The 20528-nt window shown below is 32.5% G+C and overlaps 1 protein-coding gene across 2 annotated transcripts in view; it reads right to left on the bottom strand.

Annotated features, from left to right (window-relative positions):
- The window catches only part of Lrp1b (LDL receptor related protein 1B), a 1779190-nt gene that overhangs the window by 145947 nt on the left and 1612715 nt on the right, over positions 1-20528 (bottom strand). For both annotated transcript variants that reach the window (XM_033757153.1, XM_033757154.1), the window contains exons 67-69: positions 15323-15439; positions 9166-9272; positions 463-592 (exon numbers count right to left, since the gene is read on the bottom strand). In XM_033757153.1, the coding sequence (XP_033613044.1) occupies positions 463-592; positions 9166-9272; positions 15323-15439 (354 nt within the window). The remainder of the gene's footprint in view (positions 1-462; positions 593-9165; positions 9273-15322; positions 15440-20528) is intronic.

Here is a 20528-nt window from a genome sequence, read left to right on the forward strand (position 1 = left end):
GTTTGAGAAAACCTTGGATCCCAAATATGTATATTGATTTCACTGCTGAAATACTTTCAAAGCATAAAAAGGACACACCAATTAATTCACTTATGTATATTACAGGTCACTTCTTAAAACCAGGAAAAAAATCAAAACTTTGGTGAATAAATGTTGGATTTGGGGGGGATGGGGTACCAGGGATTGAATTCCAGACATTGAGCTCACAAGGCAGGCAACAGAACCACTGAGCTAAATCCTTGACCTGGTGTTGGATTTTATATGTAAGCAATGATGTCACCTGCCAAAATTCTTTCAAAACATATAAAGGCCACATCAACTAATTTATCTTTAAATATTTCAGATTATTGCTTTAAAACAGTAAGTGGATTTTTCTGCCACGGTGTTCTGCATATATTTGTCTAAGTTTAAATTTTATCAAGTTAGAACATCAAGTAAATTAAACATCCTTTGTCATTTTACCTGTGTCACAATTTCTCTCATCTTCCCCATATTTACAGTCTTCGTGGCCATCACATTTCCATTTTGCTGATACGCACTGACCATTGGAACACTGAAACTGATCTTTGGAACAACTCATTGCACAATTTCTCTGTCAAATATAATAGAGACATAATTAAAAGCGTTTTCGAAAAAATTTTTACAACCCCAAATAACAATTAGAAAACCAATACATAGAAAATTAGAAGTAGAAACCACATTTAGAAAAGTGGCTCATATGGTCCTATTATCAGCCTGCTACTAAATAATATAATTATACCAATTTCCTCTTTTCATTTGTCTCTGTAGATCATCATAAAAACAGAGAAGTGGAAGAAGACTAAATAACACGACTTCAGTGTGCTAATCAAATTTCTATGGCTGGACCATTCTTTAACAGAAAGCTATGAGGTGATGAGATTTTCATAATTGTAGGTGATAACGAAGATTGTGGAGAAACCAAAGGTAAATGTCATTGCTAAGCAATTCTAGCCAGTTCACTGGGGTTTGGGCTGGAATGTGAAACAAGCATCCCAAGGCAAATCTGTGTTACACTGGCAAGACTTCCAGGAGAGTTCCATTCCCCTCACTCTTCCTCTTCACAGATCCTTTTAGTTTAGTCCGTGTCGGTGAATCACCACTTCTCTACTGAGATTTGCTCCTAAAGAATTGTGAAACCAGCTGTCACAACTATCATTTCTGCTAACGTGCATGCAGTGTTTATCTACAAGTCAAACAAGGTAGCAAATTTACTTTTGTAGATCTTTTAAATTTTGTATGCAAGTAAATAAAAGAGATTTATTAGAAATTCAACATAGCTGGGTCTGAACCCTGATTAAAGTGGCATGCTCCAGTGAATTATCTTGCTGGCATGATTTCTTTTAATGATATTTTCTATTGTAAAGCAAAGTCTATTTTTGCCAAGCTGGACTTGCTTGCTCGTCCCATAAAAGTGGCAACACTCTAACAGATTGTGGAACTCCCAGGAAATGAAGTGTGCTAAATTGTTATTTGCTCTATCTTCTCAGTTTCATTCCCTGTAAAAAATGAAAGTATACTTTCTAAATTTTTGTAGTTTTCTTTTTGACAATGACAGATTAATTAGCCTGATATGTAATTGATTTCTTCTTCTTTCCAAATACTGTAGGGACCTGCTAGGGACTTTCGTAGATAACAATACTTTATTACTTATAATTGCAAATCTTGTATACATGTATGAAAGACCAACATCTAAATCGCAAGTGCAATAAAATGTTTATTGCAAAGATAAATAAATATGGAACTTCTATTAAAGGCTTTACAGAGGAAATTTTGCCAGAAATGGGACTGTTTTTTTAGGTTTAAGAATAATTTAAAATAGGCGTGACATATTTGAAGGCTAGGAGAGGTAACTGGTGATTGTTGTGAATGACACTAGACAAATAGGTCATACACTGATCACAAGAAAGAAAATTCATATTATTTCTTTACTACTGTGATTACCAAGCTTAGGTAGTTTCTGAAACATGGCCAGAAAACTAATAAAAAACTACTGAATGAAGTATCACATGTAGAAAGCAAGAGTCCAAAGTCATTTTTAAATGTTTTGATTTAAATTTATTTTAAGCAATATCTGAAAACTACCAGTTATATTTACATACAGACAGACATACTCTGGGTAATGTTCACATCACGGTAAATACTTATCTTCTAAGCATATGTCTTTTGTATATAGTGAAACATTTGAAATGATTTCTTCTAGCATTTTTCCTTTTACAGCTTTCTATTGTTATAGCAACCATACTTTAATACAGTACACCCGACTTATTCAAGATAACTGCAATGGTGGCCCACCTTTCCCTTCATCTCCTGATTGCCACCTCCCCTTAGACCACCATTGTCCTCTCAATTTCCATAAGACCAGCGCATTTAGATTCCATATATTTATTAGATACACAGTATTTGTGTTTCTGTGACTGGTATATTTCTCTTGACACGATGACAATTTGCACCAGCTTTGTAAAAAATGAAGGATTTTACTATTGGATATGGCTAAATAGTGGTCTATTGTGTATATGTGGCACATTTTCTACAACCATCACTTACTTGATGGATACTTCAATTATTTCCATTTCTTGGCTATTACAAGTAATATTGCAAAGAGAAGGAGGGCAGATATGCCTCTTAGAATATTTAACTCTTCTGGGTGTATATATCTAGTAATGTCACTGCTGAATCACATGGTAGTCCTATTTTTAATTTTGGTGGGAACATCAATACTGTTCTCCAAAATGGTTGTACTAATAATATACACTCCCACAAGCCATGTGCAAGGGGTCATTTTTTTTCCACATCCCCTGTACCACTTGGTATATTTACACTGTTTCACAACAGCTATTCTAAGTGGGGTAATAGGATTTGCATTTCTCTGATTATTAATAATACTGAGCATTTTTCTTATGCTGGCTGGGCATCTGTATATCTTCTTTTGAGAAATATTTACTTAGATGTAGAGGATATTTCCTTTTAAATCAATTTATTTTATTTTTTGTTTGTTTGTTTAGTTTTTGGAGTTCCTTGTATACTTTTTGCATTATCTTCTCATCAGATGTATACTTTGCAAATAATTTCTGTTGTGCTATTGTTTATGTCTTCAATCTAGTGATTTTTTTTTTCTGTGCAGAAGTTTTATGGTTTGATCATATTACCTGTCAGTTTGTGCTTTGCTTCCTATCATATTGAGGTCTTGTGCAAAAGGCATCTTGCTTCCTCTATGTCCTGAAATTTTTTTCATTTTTAATTTTATTGTTACAATCTGATTTACATAATGATCAACTCCATCATGAAGGATGTGTACCTTTATATGATACATCGTGATTCCTATTTTTTTCCATTCCTTCCACTCCCTTCGTCCCTTCTTCCCCTTCCTTATTTACAAAAGCCCCTTTTCCATTCTTTCCTTCTCTCATTTTATCTTTGCTCTTCCTTCCTTTTTGCCTCCCCCATGTCTAGTTCTCCCTTCCTATTGCAGGACTTTTACTTATTTCACATTCTCTATTGTGTCCTTTGGTCCTTAGTTCTTCATTTTCAATTTCTCACACTAGAGAAACAATGTGATATTCACACATGTATGTTCACTCTATTTCATTTAAGACTACAGCTTTACGGTGCTCCATTTAGCTATAAATGTATCAAGTTTATCTTTCTTTATGGCTTAGTAGTACTCCACTGTATAGAAAAACTACATCTTCTTTATCCACTCATAGGTTGACAGGCATTTGGGTTATTACCAAGATTTAGCTATTGCAAACTGTGGCATTATAAACATGGTGCATATATATCATTGCGGTATGATGTTTTTAGTTCTTTTGATAAGGTACCCAGAAGAGGATTAGCTGGGTCAAAATGGAGCTCTAATCCTACATTTTAAAGGAAATTTCACATTGATTTCCATAGTGGTTGCACAAGTCTGTATTCCCACCCAGAATAGAGAAGGGTTCTTTTCTCCCCACAACCCTGCCAGCATTTGTTGTTGACTGATTTCTCAAGAGCAGCCATTCTTTCTGGGGTGAGATGATATCTCAATGTTGTTTTAATTTGCATTCCTCAGGTGGCCAGTGATGGTGAACATTTTTTTTTCATATATTTATTTGCCATTTGTACTTTTTCATTTGAGAAGTATCTATTCATTTCAGATAAAACTACTTTTGGAGTGAGTCTTTAAATTTGGGGGTTCTGATTTTTTTCAATTCTTTGTATGTTTTAGATATTAGTCCTTTGTCTGAGTGACTACTGACTAGAATCTATTCCCACTCTGTGGTTTGTCTCTTCACTTTGTCAGTGATTTCTTTTCAGTGAAAAATATTTTCAATAGGGTGAAATCTCCATTTGTTGATTCTTTATATTGTTTCCAATGCAGTCTGGGCTTTGTTTGTGAAGTCTTTACCTACTCCTACGTCCTCAAGAGTTCTCCCTGTTCTCTCTTCCAGTAGGTTTAGTGTTTCTGTTTTAATATTTAGATCTTTGATCCATTTTGATTTTAGTTTAGTGCATAGTGAGAGACATGGGTCTACTTTTAGTCTTAGGCATGTAGAAAGCCAGCTTTTCCAGCACCATTTATTAAAAAGACTAGGTCTGTTTTTTGTTTTTTGTTTGTTTGTTTGTTTTTCCAGTATCATGCTGTTTTTATCACTGTAGCTCTGTAGTTTAATTTCAGGTCGGGGATTGTCATGCCCCTGCCTTGCCTTTGTTGCCAAGAATTGCCTTTGCTATTCTTGGTCTCTTTTTGCTCCGAATGAATTTTAGAATCATTTTCTCTAATTCCCTGAGATATGCTACTGGGAATTTATTGGAATTGCATTAAATCTGTTTAATAATTTTGGAAGTATGGCCATATTCAGTATATTGTTTTTCTTACCCAAGAACAGGAGATATCTTTCTATTTTTTAACTTCCTCTTTGATCTCCTTTTTCAGAGTTTAGTAGTTTTCAGTGTAGATATTTTTTTACTTTCTTCATTGACCTCTTTTTCTTCCCAGCAGTTTCAGGTTTTACGTTTAAGGCTTTAATCTATTTAGACTACATAGGGATCTAGTTTCATTTTTTGTTGCAGATATTAAATATTCCCATACTGAAAAAGTGCTCTTTCTTCCAAAGAGTATTTTTAGCAGCTTTGTGAAAAATAAGCTGGCTTTACTTGTGTAGTTTATTGTTCTCTTTATGTTCCATTCAGTTCCATTGATGCACATTTCCGTTTTATGTAAATATGATATTTTGGTTGCTGTAGCTTTGTAAAATATTAAGAAGTCAGGTAGTGCAGCATTTCTTACTTTGTTCCTTTTGCTCAAAATGGCTTTACCTATTTGTAGATGGCTATGGTTCCACATAAATTTTTGGATTATTGTATTTTTCTAACTATGTGAAAAATACTAATAATATTTTTGTAGAGATTAGACTGAATATTTAGAATACCTTTAGGTAGTATGGACATAAAAATAGCATTGATAATTCCTATTCATGAACCTTGGAAATATTTCCATCTTTTTATACTTTTTAAAATTTCTTTCATCGATATTTTATGATTTTCATTGCAATTTTTTTTATTTTTTCTTAAATTTGTTCATATAATATTTATTTGCTATTTTAAGAGATTGTTTTCTTGATTTCCATTTCATTTCATTCACAATTAGAATATAGCAATGCTACTGATATTTTGTTATTAATGTTTTACTCTTCAACTTGCTGAATTGGATTATAGCATCTAATCATATTTTTGTTGGAGTTATTGGGGTTATCTATATAAAAGTTCATGTCACCCACAAACAGTGAAAATTTGACTTCTCTTTTTAATTCGTATTTCTCTTATTTTTTTCTCTGCCTAGTTGCTCATTCTAGAAAATCTAGCGTGGTGTTGAATAAATATGGTGACTAGGGGCATGCTTGTGTTGTTCTAGATCTTAGGAAAATGCTCTTATCCTTTCCTCCATTCTTATAACATTAGCTATTGTTTGGAATAAATGTTCTATATTGCACTGAGGTATGTTCTTTCTATCTCCCCTTTTTTCAGTTTTATCATGAAGATTGCTACATTTTATGAAATACCTTTTTGGCATCTAATTTCATATAATTTTTGTTCTTCATTCTGTTCATGCAGTATATCATATTTACTGATTCACAAATATTGAACATCCTTGCATCAGTGGGATGAATCCCTCGTAACTGTAATGACTAATCTTTGTGATTTACTTTTAGATTCAGTGCGCTAGTATTCTACTAAGGATTATTGTTTCTAGTTATAATAAGGCTGTTGGCTGGAATTTTTAAAAGTTTATTCTTCCCTGTTTTGGATATGTATTTGTGTTCTATTGTCAAGGATCATATCTGGCTACAAACAGAATATGTAATACCTTGCCATGATTATACCTGCTCAATGAACAAATGTAGAATTAAGAAATGGTTAATTTAGGTTTATTTTAGTTCCATATCTCAATAATCAACAGTGATACTTTTGACAAAGATGTAGGAGTTGGCACCTTAGATGAATTTATTATCATGAAAAAATTTCAATCTGTATATAATTCCAATATGGCAATGTATGTATGTGGGCAAATTTAATCATTATTTTAGAAATTTTTAAACCACAAAGTAGGAAGAAGGGTATAATGAATTTCATGTGACTCTCATACACATGGAACAACTATCAGAAATTTTCAATTTGTTTTATCCCTTCTTCCATATTTGTTCATAGTCTAGAACACTTTAAGACAAATGCACTAGAAAATGTGCAGCATCATTTTTAGAAAAATAAAGATAAGTTAACATATCAAAATGGTACTTTGAAATTAATACTATAGAGCTTTTAAATTTTTATTTCTATATTTGTATCTCATTTGTTTTACTTTAGATTTTTGAATGCTAGTGACTTTAACATAATTAAGCATTTGAGTTACCCTACATGAATTTCAAATTAGCAAATATACTTATTAACAATGAGTTTACAAATACTGTTGAAGATTTTTTTGCATTTTTGTACTTACAAATGTTATGGCAGATCCAGAGATCAAATATAGTTGACAGTCATTCTAAAAAATAATCATCTGCATAGGCCACAGATATACACATTTGATATGCAATTAGATTGATCTAAGTTTTTATTTTTTTGTTGACTTTGTATACTAATAAACTGATTAAAACATCAGTTCAATCATTCAAAAGTTCTTTGTAATTCTCCCAAATTTCTTTATATGCACTTTTTTTTAATGAAATTCTACTTTCTAGCCATTTGTTAAGTTCTCCTTTTTGTTTATTTGTTTTATTGTTCCTTTCCTTTCGTTACTGAAACCAGTCATTCCAGATATCAGGAAAATAAAATCACTTCCTATGTTATTCGTTTTATTTCATATGAACTTTACCAAGTGTTTATAAATGCAAAGAAATGCAAGTGATTACAAATACAAAGCATCTGGAAATGTAAAAGAACTCAAAGAGTTCATTTAATTTCAGGTGGGCATTATCCTGAAATTACCTGGGTATATGGAGATACATTCATCCATCAAAGTATTATGTTCACTAATTTATGGAAGGAGAGAAACACTGCTAGTAAAAATATCTATATTGGAGTAAATAGATTTTGAAAAAGAGTTAAATTAAAGTAAGTTTTTTACTTTATATATGAGCCTTGCACAACTAACATTAAATTGCAAAACAAAATCATAAGTCTTAAACAACAGATTCCCATCTCTGGATGTTTCACAAATTATATAGGCTGTTAGAATGTAATTAAAACAAAAACAAAAACAAAACAATTCCATGGTATAGATGAGTTTACATGAAATGTGTTTTATTATTTTAATTATTGAATGACTAGATGCTAAATAAATACATGGTTTGCCAGTGTGAAATATATAGCTCTTTTTTTAGGTTAGAAAATTTGCTTTGATTTTTCTTTGTGAATAGTCCATGAGTAGAAGTAGTACTTTTCAATTTCTTCTCTTAAGAGAACTTGCATCCTTAACATTTTGCTGCTGCAAAGTTAGACACAATTGTTTCCAGATTCTAGGTTCCTGGATGTGATTAGGGTGACTTTTCCCAAAGACAGAGAGAGAGTGCAGATTTGTCAGAACCTTTTAAGAATGCCTAAGGACTGAGAAAGAACTAGGTCTTCGGGGTATGTAAAGAGTAGAGACAATCAGTTTCTCCCAGAGAAACAGGAAGTCAGTTTTCGCCTAGGGGAGTTAGACCTGAAACACAGAAACCACTGTTGTTGTGGAAAGGTTGCTCTGTGAGTTATATTCTTTGTTTCATGGATTCTATGAGGAGTTACCAAACAGAGCAATGATTTCTAAGGAGTAATTAATTGGACAGTAGAAGGAGCCACTGTGTCCACTAAAGACTGAAAACTTTTTCTCCCTTTGAAATGTGTTGTAAAAGGCCCCCTTTTCCCTGATATCTAAATGAACAGGGGAAAAAAAAAAACCTTAAAAGTGATTACTACTGAAATTCTCCCTGATATTGAAAAAGGAGTGCTTGGAGTCATTTTAGATTTGATTGAGAGAAAATATAAGCACATTTGCTTTTATTTCTAAGGCATCCTTTAATAATTATCTGAAATATAAGCACATAAATGTTAGCACAATTCACATTACTGAATTATTCAGGGAAATTGTAAACTTTTCCACCTAAAGCTATGTGTACATAGGCCTTATTATAAATGTACTGCGATTCATCACCTCAGGAAAGCTCAACCTGTGGTTTCATGAAAATTGATGACCAGAACTAAAGTCTGTAAGAGTATATTGAAGAAAGAGACTGGGGAGAAGAAACTGTTTAAAATGCATAAAAATATTACTCCTGACTATAAATACTGCAGAAAATTTATGAACAAATTCACAGATGGCAAGGGCATCAGCTACAGGGAATAGGGTTTCCAAACATCCTATTCCCAACCCAGCTATTCGCCACTTGAGGTAAAACAGACTATAAAATTAACTGTCAATAGTAGCACAAGAGTTATTCCCTGTGCTGGATGCTGGAGTGTGCACAGCACAGCTCACAGATTAATACTTATCTCAGGGGGTCAGCAGCAAAGTGCATTTCGGAGCTGTCCTTGGTCACACTTATTGGGCTGAATACTGATAATTATAAAAGAGGTCCATGAAATTGTTTTCTTTTTGTTGTTGTTGTTGTTTGAATTTTCAGAGCCGCCTACCTCATCAGAGCCATCTGCACAGTCAAAATCTCCATCACACCAAAGCCTTGAAGAAACACAGTCTCCATTGGCACAGAGAAAATCTTTCATTGTACAAGTCTGTGGCTCTGGGAATAGAAAAATAGTACAGGATTATTCCTTTATATATAACTGCATTCTAAAATTTATATGGCAGATATTATAAGAAATCATTAAAGAAAAATACAGGTTAGCCAAGCAGAGTCAATAAATTGTTAAGGAGGGAAAAGTCTCATGAAATATATATCTATGGTACATAATGTAATGATTTTTTTCAAATTTATTATAAAGTCATGAATATAAAGTAACATTATACAAACAAATTGAAAAACAAGGGAAGAGAGAGCCTTCTATTTAACAAAAATACAGCAGCAAAGTAAAATGAAAGGCATAAAAATTCACATTATTTGTAACAATAATCTTTCCATTTGGAATTCTAAATCATTTAATATATACATATATGTACGGGCTTTCATGACTCTCTGTTCTTATGTATCTGCTTGTTAAATGGAAACTAACATTTGGTTTTTGACTTTTTATTATGTCTAGTAATTTTTAAGTTTTCAATTATAAAACTTACAAAAAAACCCAGAGTTCATGGGACAAGAATGGTACCTGGGTTTGGACACGGTGTATAAGGTTAAATGAGTTCAAAAAACGCTCTTTTTGAAAACTTGCCTCTTGGTTTATACCACAGTATGCTTTTGTCTCATTTACCTGTCACTTCAGCTAATTTGCTCCTTATTGATTTCATCGTTCTTTTCCCTATTCCATGGAGAATATAAGCCACATACTGTCACTTGCTACTTGGCTTAACACCAATGCGAAATATACTTCCTCTGGGCAATGAGGCAGAACTTCAGAAATTTGTTTCTGAAAGTAATTAGCATGACCTCTGAACATAAACTCGTCATTTAGACTCCTACCTGGCATGATGAAAGATGACCTCTTCTTTTCTTTACTCATTAACTCTATCTACACCTGTGTCACATACAGGACTATTCTTATTCAAGAGGAGGGATAGGTATCAAGCATACATTTAAGGAACACATAAATGAAGTCTAACCTTCTGCAAATATAAATATGAACAATTCAGTCAGTGCTTGAATATTGTTCTATATAATTTACTCAGTTTCTAGGTATAGAATAACATCTTAATTGCTTGGTATCCAGAAGGTACCTATATTATATACTAAAACAAACAAACAAACAAAAAAACCTTGAGAACATTCAGAGAGCAGTGGAAATTGTGTGTGTGTGTGTGTGTGTGTGCATGTGTGTGTGAGCATTTGGTTCCACTTGGGGATCATTTTGTTTTAAAATATAACCTTTATTAAGAATACAACAAGATGCCATCCAGTACAATAGGAAAAACCTGCTAAACATAAGGAGATCTCATATCTCTCATTTGTCTAAGTAACATGACAATACCAATTCCTCTTTCTTTCTGTACACTGTATTTGTATATTTTATGATTTACCCTTAAAATAATCATATTAGTATGACTACTACTAAAAATAACAATTAATAGCTACCTTTCTTTATTGTTAGGCCCTAGGTGTAATTTTGTGAAGCACTTGAAGTCATTCACCAATTGATCCTTCTAACTCCATAAACATGTGCTACTATTATACCCTTTCTGTATGAGTAAGTTGAGATTCGAAACAGACAATAAATTTACTCCAAATCACTCAGCATATTGTAGAACTAATACTGATTTTAAAGCGAAACAACATATCAGGGCCTGTACATTTTACATCTCAGTGCTTAATTGTCACCCAAACAAATGAGGAAGTAATAAATACCCTCATAGTCCACAGATTTACATTAAAGCCCTAAGAAATCAATTTCCTTTTCTACGTACATGCTTAATAAGGTCTTAATAATAAAGAGGAAGCTGGATGTGGTGACACACTTCTGTTATCCCAGAACTCAGAAAGCTGAGGCAGAAGGATTACTTTGAGTTTGAGGCCAGCCTGAATTCCAGATGGAATTCAAGGCAAGCTTTTAATACATAGTGAGACCTTGTCTCAAAAATCCTCAAACAAACAAGCAAACAACAGATACATGATGGAATTCTTTAGATCTTATCTGTCCCTACTGGATCGATTCCACTATCCTTGTTTTTGCACATATATGCAATTTTATACTTATAGAAAATAAATTGTAGTAAATAAAATATGTGCAATTTATTTTTTCCCTCATTGAGTTTGTTGGTACATTTTAGGTATACAGTACAGTTACATTCATTATTGGGATCTTGTACCTTTACATGACAGGTCTTGGTTCTCATTTTTTCCCCTTGTCCCTGCCCTCCCTTCACCCCCTCCTCCCTTTGCTATTTACAAAAACTTTATTTGGAAATATGTGAAATTTATTTAAAAATGGAAAATAACAACTAAACAGATCTCTTTCAATGAATATATGTTGAGAGTACATGTAAAATATACCATGCTTAAATAATTAAAAATGGCAGAAGAAACATTGAATTTTGTCTCTTGGAAAGGTGATTATCAGTTTTTCATCTGTTGTTCTAAATTGTTTGTAATTTATTTAAAAGCAAGTGTTTCATATCAATTAGCAATGGCTTCTTAGAATTTGATATATTTTGCTATATGAAGGGTAAGAGCTTGAGATAAGAGTAAAAAATTATATAGCAAATTGTTGGAGACATTTTTAGGATAGTTCCACAAGTAAATTTTTTCTATAGAGATTTTGTTATACATTATTAAATATTTTGCTTCAAAATGGGGTGAAGAGATATGCCATTTGTTGGGAAAAGAACTTTCATTGCAAATACAAATTCTTTTTGTTTCTATCGTTAAAATCCAGTCCTGAAAAACAAGCATGAATTACTAATTTTATCCATACTAAATGCCATTGAGGAATGAAATAACTAGTCCAATAGTAACCCTCAGGTACATACCTCAGAATCTTTTGCTACTAGTTAGCTTTAAAATAAATTTTCTCTTGAGCAAATGTGTTTTAGATGGAGAATAGCACACCCAATTTTTTTTTCTTTCTTATCTTTTAAAAAATAACTCTAATGGCTAACTTCAAGACTTTGGGATGATAGAAAATTTCTTTTAAAAAGAAAAACAACAAAACATGGTTGTATTTGAAAGATTATCAATCTGGAAAAAAATGAAAGTGACTTTCTCTCCAATATTTCTACAATGTTGTCTCTACAATAATTTTTGATACATAGAGTAAATATGGATGGGTAACTCCATACATGAGAAACTAACAAGGTTTGCCCGTAAATCTCATCTAGACAGGCAGATTGCCGATCTAAAAGCTTCTCTGAGAAGCTTTACATGTTTGGGATGGCTAAACTGAATTGTATAATAAGAATACAAAATAAGAGCATCATACTGGTTGGCCATATCCTTCAATACTCAAAAAAGCCAAAACATACCCTGTGTACATTGCAAAGAAGTGTGAAACATTCAAAAATGAAGAGGAAATTAAAGTAACTTTAAAATCCATACTCGTAGCAGTAGCAAAAGTTCTATAGTTTAGATTCTTCACTGATAATATTATCACAAATGTTTGCAGATAATTTCAAAAATTACATGAATGTGGGTATAAAAAAACCAAGAATAGCTTTTTAGTGTACATTTTTTAGCTCTTATCCTATGCAGATAAACTGATACAATATCAGTGTGAAAATGCCACATATTCAAATAAGGCAGAAGTACTTTGACTCCTTATAAACCTTAGTCAAGTAAATAAAATTATTTAGTACTTAAAAATCTACAAGATTGCTAATTTCTTCTTAAAGAATGTAATTTATTCTTCTTAAATATGTAATTTATTTTACTTGGAGAGCACACATGTCATATATTTTTGGTTAATGAAAACTAATATAGATGCTGAAATTTCTCAAGCATTTCCAAATCTTTTATCTAGATTACAAAATGATTTGATTTTTAATGAAATTTTCTTGTGTTAAAACCAGAAATCACTGCTGAAGCATACTATCTGCTTAACTTAACAAGGGAGATGGTCAGCCAATGATGCTGAAATGACAGCTGATTAATTATACCAAGAAAACATAAAAATGTAAAGAGCTTATTAAATTTAAAACACAACTGTCACTTAATTGCTCCACTATTTGGAACTCTTTCCATATATATTATTGGAGTTCTTCCAACACAATTTTAAAAGAAAACTCATTAAAGCAGATTCATAAAGTCCAAAAGTGACTTTAAAATATGTTGCTATTGTTTTTAAAGGATGATTTATTATTTTCCAGTACAGTTTGCTACTTAATAAAAGATAGCAAAAACTATTAAATGCAAACACAGAGGCATGTTATTGACCAATAAAATTTAGAAAATATGATAGCATATCACTGCTCATATATATATATGTGTAAAATTATGGTTGAAATAGAAGATATATCTAATAAATGAATACATATACATACATTTAAACAAAAGGGTAAATAGATTTAGTCATTTCAACAGATACGGATAGAAAAACATCTTGATGTCATTTACTATAGTAACAGTGGTTTTTAACATTAGCTTCTTTTTTTGAGGGGGATGGTGGGTTTGAGACAGGGTCTCGCTAGGTAGTTGAGACTGACCTGGAAGTCACTGTGTAGCCCAGGCTGGTCTCGAACTCACAGTGATCTTCCTGCCTCAGCCTCCCGACTGCTGGGATGACAGGCGTGCCCCACCATGCCTGGCGATCAGCTTCTGACTTACTGTATTCTATATTACGTTTTGTACTCTGTATTATCTTTTTTTGTGGTACTGGGAATTGAAACAAGGGCCCTCAGACTGAACTACTTCCTTATGCCTATTTTTAGAGATTTAAGAAAGATTCTTCGTATATTGCTAAATTGCCCAAACTGGGCTTAAATTTGTGATTCTCCTGCTTCATCCTTCAGAGTGCTGGAATCACAGTGTGCACTGTCATGCTAGTTTATTGTTAGTTAATTGATTCATTCTTCCTTGATAACTTTTGTCTACACAGAACAACTGACATTTGCAATGTCAACATATTCTAGTCTATGTAGGATAGCGTCTTCAAACATCAAAGCTTGGAAAGCTTCTCAATTATCTATATCCTTTGATCCTTCCTCTTATATATTCTTAGGTTCTTCTTCGCTATTTGTCTTAACAAATTCATAAACTTGCCTTACATATTAAGAGGTTAGTATGCTTATTCTGCATATGCTTTCTATCCTTCCATGTCACAACTACAATATAATTTGTTCTTTCCCGCTATCATCATATCCTATGCAATGTTTTCAGAATTACTTGTCTTGGGCAACAAGCTCAGAGTGAATAGAAACTAAAGAGAACCACATATTATTGGGTATTTTATATTGCAGTGCTTGATACTGCAGCTACATCCTGGGCTTTTTCTTAAGGGCTTTGTGGCTCCAATGACTTATTACTGTTTCCACAGTGACAAGTGAGAGTCAGTTTTCTATCTTTTGCTTTCTTGTGCCAAAGGCTAATGTGTTGATGTCAGAACAATGATATTCAGCCACTTAGGAAACCACTGCAGACTCAGAGCCCAGTTATCTTCCCCCTTCATCTTTCATTTTCTTTTCTTATTATCGTTGGATATTTATCTTCAAACATATAGCAAAAGTACAGGAGAAAGGTGTTGATAAAATGTTATTCTATTTTTAAAGAAAGACATCTTAAAAATATACATGATATTCACCCCTCCAGAGAAATAAGTGATAATTCTCTGAAAGATACTCATGGGTGAAATTCCAGGGTAAAAGGCTTTGAGACTGAAATAAAATGAATACCATCTATTATAGAATGAGATGTTTTGTACCATTTCAACATCATTCAGCTCATTGTCTGAACTTGCACTGAGGACCTCCTTCATTGCATACTAATGGGTTGCATTAAACCTCATGATACTTTCACACAAATCCTGAGAACGGGAAGAAAATAACTTGAAGAATAAGCATTTCAGTAATTCTATCCTTTGAGATTTAGGTCAATTTAGTCTGAATGTTCTTGCCCAAATGTGAATATACATATAAAATTGTGAGCTGCAGAACAGATAAGCTCACATTTTACCTTAACTGAAGTAAAAATTGCTGCCCTGCTTATTGAATGAGCTGCCAAGATTGCAAGGTTATTAGGCAAGAGTTACTTACTGCAATTTTCTTCATCAGAATTATCACTGCAGTCATTCTGGCTATCACACCGCCAGTGATCTGGAATACAGTTGCTGTTTTTACACTGGAATTCGTGAGGCCCACAAGTCTTTTTATCTGTAATGGAAAGAGCTAGAGTTTGCATCAGTGACTTCTATGAGGACACTCTTGACAATCCTGCAGTTCCACGGAGTATGATACTTCCTGTGAATTTAGTGCAATGCAGGACTGAAAAAAATTTTGTAGAACAAATTTAAAAACAAGTACTAGTTAATTCAAGATTTTTTTTCTTGTTTTGTATTGTTATTGGTCATGTTTTCATCAAAGTCTCATTAGAAAGCTATTGACTATACCACCCAGCAAATCAACATAAATCACCCAAAAAAGGCAAAATTATCTTAAACCATCCTTCTTGTAAAGACTCTCCATTTCTAGCCGAGTCACCATTTCTGCTTTATTCATCAAACTCTGAGATTGGCATTTTGTCTTTTTTTACAAGTACCTCTTATTCATAATGTACTTCAACATACCTGCTCCTTTAAAAATCTTTGTCATCAGCCACTTATAAAACTCCTAGATAATGCAAGCCAAGTATAATTTTTCTAAAAATGCTTAATATGAGACATATTTCTGATGACAAATATTTTTCAGATTACAGAATATTTGCATAGACACAACGAAGTATCTTTGGAAATGGGTCCAAGTAAAAATAAAATTAAGCATTTGTCACATATACACTTAAAAATATAACCTAGAGACAATTTTCCTCCATATTGTTCATATATCTACATTTGACATAAACCTGTCACATGAAGTCAAGTGTAAAATTTTCTACTTGTGATGGCAGATTGGCCTTCAAAAAGTTTTGGACTTTGGAGCAATTCATATTTTAGGTTTTCTAGATATGGACAGTGAACCTGTAATAATATTTTACATGTAGACAGAATTTGAGATTCATAATGTTCTGTTTATCATGAACCTTTAAACCAGGCATGTCCAACCCACAGCTTGTCAAATAGCTAATAAAATGGCCATAAAAACTGCAAACTTCTAACATTAATTTAGCAATATTTCTCATGACCAGAGCGTACAGTACTCACGAATTGTGTAGGCAACAGCAGAACAGTTCCTAGACGAGTGTGCACGGCACTGGTAACTCCACTCCTACTTCCACCACACATGGTCGAATGGAATCCCTTCCACATCACACTGCCCTTGTGCATTTGATGTGTTAGTAAAAGGCAGCAACTGTCTAGTAGTACAGTGACCTACTGTGAATGTCCTAGCTGTGAAGATGAGCATTTATTGTTCTTAGACATGTACCCTTCCTGATTTAATTATTAAACATGGGTATTTACAATTTCTTAATAAATTTAATAAGTTAAAATAGATTTTTAGCAGCCATGCAGAGGCAGGAGATTAAGGAATGACAAAGTGGCTAAGTGGGAGTGATCCATCAATCATGGAGATCCGAGACATGTTCAGAGTAACTACAAAATCTCCGTACCTTGTACCAATCTGAGAACACTATCTCTAATTCCTCTGGCACAAAATGAAGCAGGTTTTTGATAAAACAACCAAACCTGATGTCAGAATGGGACTAGAAATGACAGTGGCCATTAACCTTGTAGACACCGTGAGCCTTTTCACCAGCCCACCGTGCACTCTGAAGAGTGTATTTCTTTTCCTATCTTTAATTCTACCTGTAATAACTTTAGTAAATGTAAAACATCTCACTACTTTATTTCCTATACAATTCTTTTTTCAGGGCAGCAAAAGCTTGCAAAGAAGTCTCGGGAAGAGCACAGCATGCCAGTGCCCCTACTAACAATGCCATAGAAAACACAAAAATGCATCACATTTGCTCATGGTACTCCTTAAATTGTATACACAGCACTGGTAATACTAGAAACCTATATTGTTGCTTTACTGTTGATTTTTGTATGCCACCCATTTTAAAGGTAGCCTAAGACAAATTTTGTTCTGTCAGTGCAATACAGGCAAGCCACAAGGTGGACCACACATGGTAAAGAATCCATGGAATATGCCAAAAATTATTAATTGGCTAACTAATTTATAGGCAATAAAAAAGAAATTCTTTGGATTTTAGGAATTTGATAGATTTTCACTACCATTAAATGGCATAGCCAATATTTTCAAACATATGTTTTTACTCTTGATTTATTGCTCTATAAAAAAATCAACATATGTGCATATAAGCCAGAATTAGGATGTAAAAGTTTATTTAAAGCTTAAATCATATCATGTCTCAATTCAGAAAAAGCAAATCACACAATCTAAAGAAGTGCTTCTTAAACTTTCACCTATATTCCTATAAATCACTTGGGAAATTTCCTATAAGGACTATTGAAATTCAGTAGATCAGGATCTCTAACAAGCTGCCTGGTGGTAATTTTGACCTTGGTCTCCAAGTTACATTGAAGAGCAAAGCTCTCAAGAATCAAATGTTATCAAGTTAGTAACATAAAATAACAAGATTATAAATCTCTGTGTAAAAATTAGGACAGGTCTCTTTCATATACTTAGATCGGCTCCTTCTGTGCCATGGTAAGGATGGATGGTGATGTGCTTCAAATTCCGGAATGGTAAAATAAATTAATTAAAAGGTGAATTATTCTGTGGTAGTTGTCATTCTATATTTCACCTTGGAAATTCAGACTCAAGATAATGAAAGCAAAAGTGATTTAGTCATGACTATAAAAATTAAATAATAAGCACCTATTGAGAATTTAGCCTAGCTCCTAGCCAAGCATTTCCATAAACATGATCATCCTCAATTCCCAAAATATCTCTAAGAAGTTCTGTTATACATATGTAAATAAAAGAAGAAAATAAGTATTAGAAAAGTTTAAATAATTTCTTCACTCTTACAAAGATTTTAAATTGTGTTAAATGGCAAGGAAGAAATTATACCCAGCTATTATTGCAAAAAATGTCAAGAAATATTTCAAATGCATTTTAACACACACACACACACACACACACACACACATAATTTTTCCCTCTTACTTTTTACTTAGCTGGTAATAATTATATGGAAACTTGCTTGTGTCATTTTGTGGAGTGTGATTCTGTATTCTTTCCTTTTTCACTGTTTCATATGGCTTCACATTTAAATATTAGCTTAAGATCTGCAAAAGTTATAAGGTACCATTCTTTATATCTGAGTCAAATAGGAAAAATGTTACAATGCTTGTGTTTGAAATAATGGGCAGTAAAAATACAGTGTTTGACACTAAGTTATTTAGGTCTTTATAAAACTTCCAATTGTTAAAAAAAACAAACTACTGTTCTATGTATAAATATGAATTTTATTTAATTTTATGAGGTATTTTATTGTATTTTACATAATGTGTTTAAAATTTTAAATATAAAATATAAGAAAGTTCAGATTGAGTCAGATAATAAATAATCTGACCTAGAATTAAAATACTGACCCTGAAATGAGGGCTCCTCCTGACTGCAAAAGATTAGTTCTTAACTCAGATTCCATTAACTAGATACTTTTAAACAAATTTGTTACTATTTGTTTTTCTATATTGATGCAGTATCATAATTTGTACCAGGAAAAGTTCTATATGCATTTCTTAAAAGATCTTGCTCATAAGATTTCCTCTTGGAGCATGCAGAAAGGACCTGTTGCTGTATATAAAGCATACAAATTTTGTTTCCAATTATGTAGCTTTGGATATTATATGCATGAAAATCACAAATGCAAGGTATGTATCTTTGCTCTGCATTTAAGAATTTATCTTGATGAATGCTATACATGTACATATAACACAATGTATATACATTTTCTGTACACCATATATCTTGGAGCATGCAGAAAGGACCTGTTGCTGTATATAAAGCATACAAATTTTGTTTCCAATTATGTAGCTTTGGATATTATATGCATGAAAATCACAAATGCAAGGTATGTATCTTTGCTCTGCATTTAAGAATTTATCTTGATGAATGCTATACATGTACATATAACACAATGTATATACATTTTCTGTACACCATATATATAAATGCCTTTCCCCATGTTATATACCACATCAACTGAATCTCTCTCTCAAAATGGAAGTAGATATCAGCATTTATTAAATCTAGGCTAGTGATTCTCATGGCAGAAAAGACTGAAAATTGCCGGCCCTAAAAAAACTGAGTGTAAAGCAGAACATGTATTTACATACTATAATGCTCGAGTAATTACTATAAAATAACCAAATTGTTTTATATTAAGTCATATTGTTAAATAGCATTGCAAAAATATATTATCCAATTATTTAATATTGTAAATATGGAGAAACAAATTTTGTGTTTGAAAATTAATTTTTTGAATGCTTTCATATGAATTTATAATATTGGTACAAATGTTATTCTCCCAGAAAGGCTGAGTGAAGAATCTCTAAAGTAGAGAACTAGCTGTATACTGTGAAATGGAACAGTATTAGTGTCTGCATACATTTGAAAAAAGGGAATATGTTTGAAAAGAGATTAAAAACTCTGGTGGCAGTGATGTCTCTAAGAGCAAGAACTGTGAAAATGCTTGGGAAATGATAGTGGCAGAGACATTTATGTTTCTGCTTCGACCCAAAGGAATTTAACTGCTATGGAAGTAATAAATGAATTCAAAAGGCCACAGGATTAAAGGACCATAAATATATTTGTATTTCTACATATTTGCTATAAACACAAATGATGTCACTTAAAAAGCTTATAATGATGTCACTAAAACAATGCTAGGAATAAACCTAGAGAATTTATATAAGATTTTCATACTTAAAATGCAAATCATTGCTGAAGGAAAAAGAATAATGTCTAAGAAATGCAGATATCATATTAAAATACCCGTTTTCACTATATTAACTTGTAGACTAAACACAATCACTATTTAAATTCCCACCAGCTATTTATAAAGATATAGATATGATTACTCAAAAATTATATGGGAATACAAAGGACATAGGATAATTGAATGAAATTATAAAATATAAAGGTATAGAATGTACACATAGAAGATTTAAATTATTATAAAGCTATAGTAATCATGATAAAATTTTGAAAAAATAAAATATAAATATGGTTGTCCATTTCTGTACAATGCCAAGTCAACCCAGTAAATTGGGATGACTTTTTCCAAAGTTGGCAGCACCGTTAAAGTTTCCCAAAATTCAATTTATATATATATATG

This window comes from Fukomys damarensis, unplaced genomic scaffold (genome assembly GCF_012274545.1).
Source record: "Fukomys damarensis isolate Sample0158 unplaced genomic scaffold, DMR_v1.0_HiC HiC_scaffold_29, whole genome shotgun sequence".
Lineage (NCBI taxonomy): Eukaryota > Metazoa > Chordata > Mammalia > Rodentia > Bathyergidae > Fukomys > Fukomys damarensis.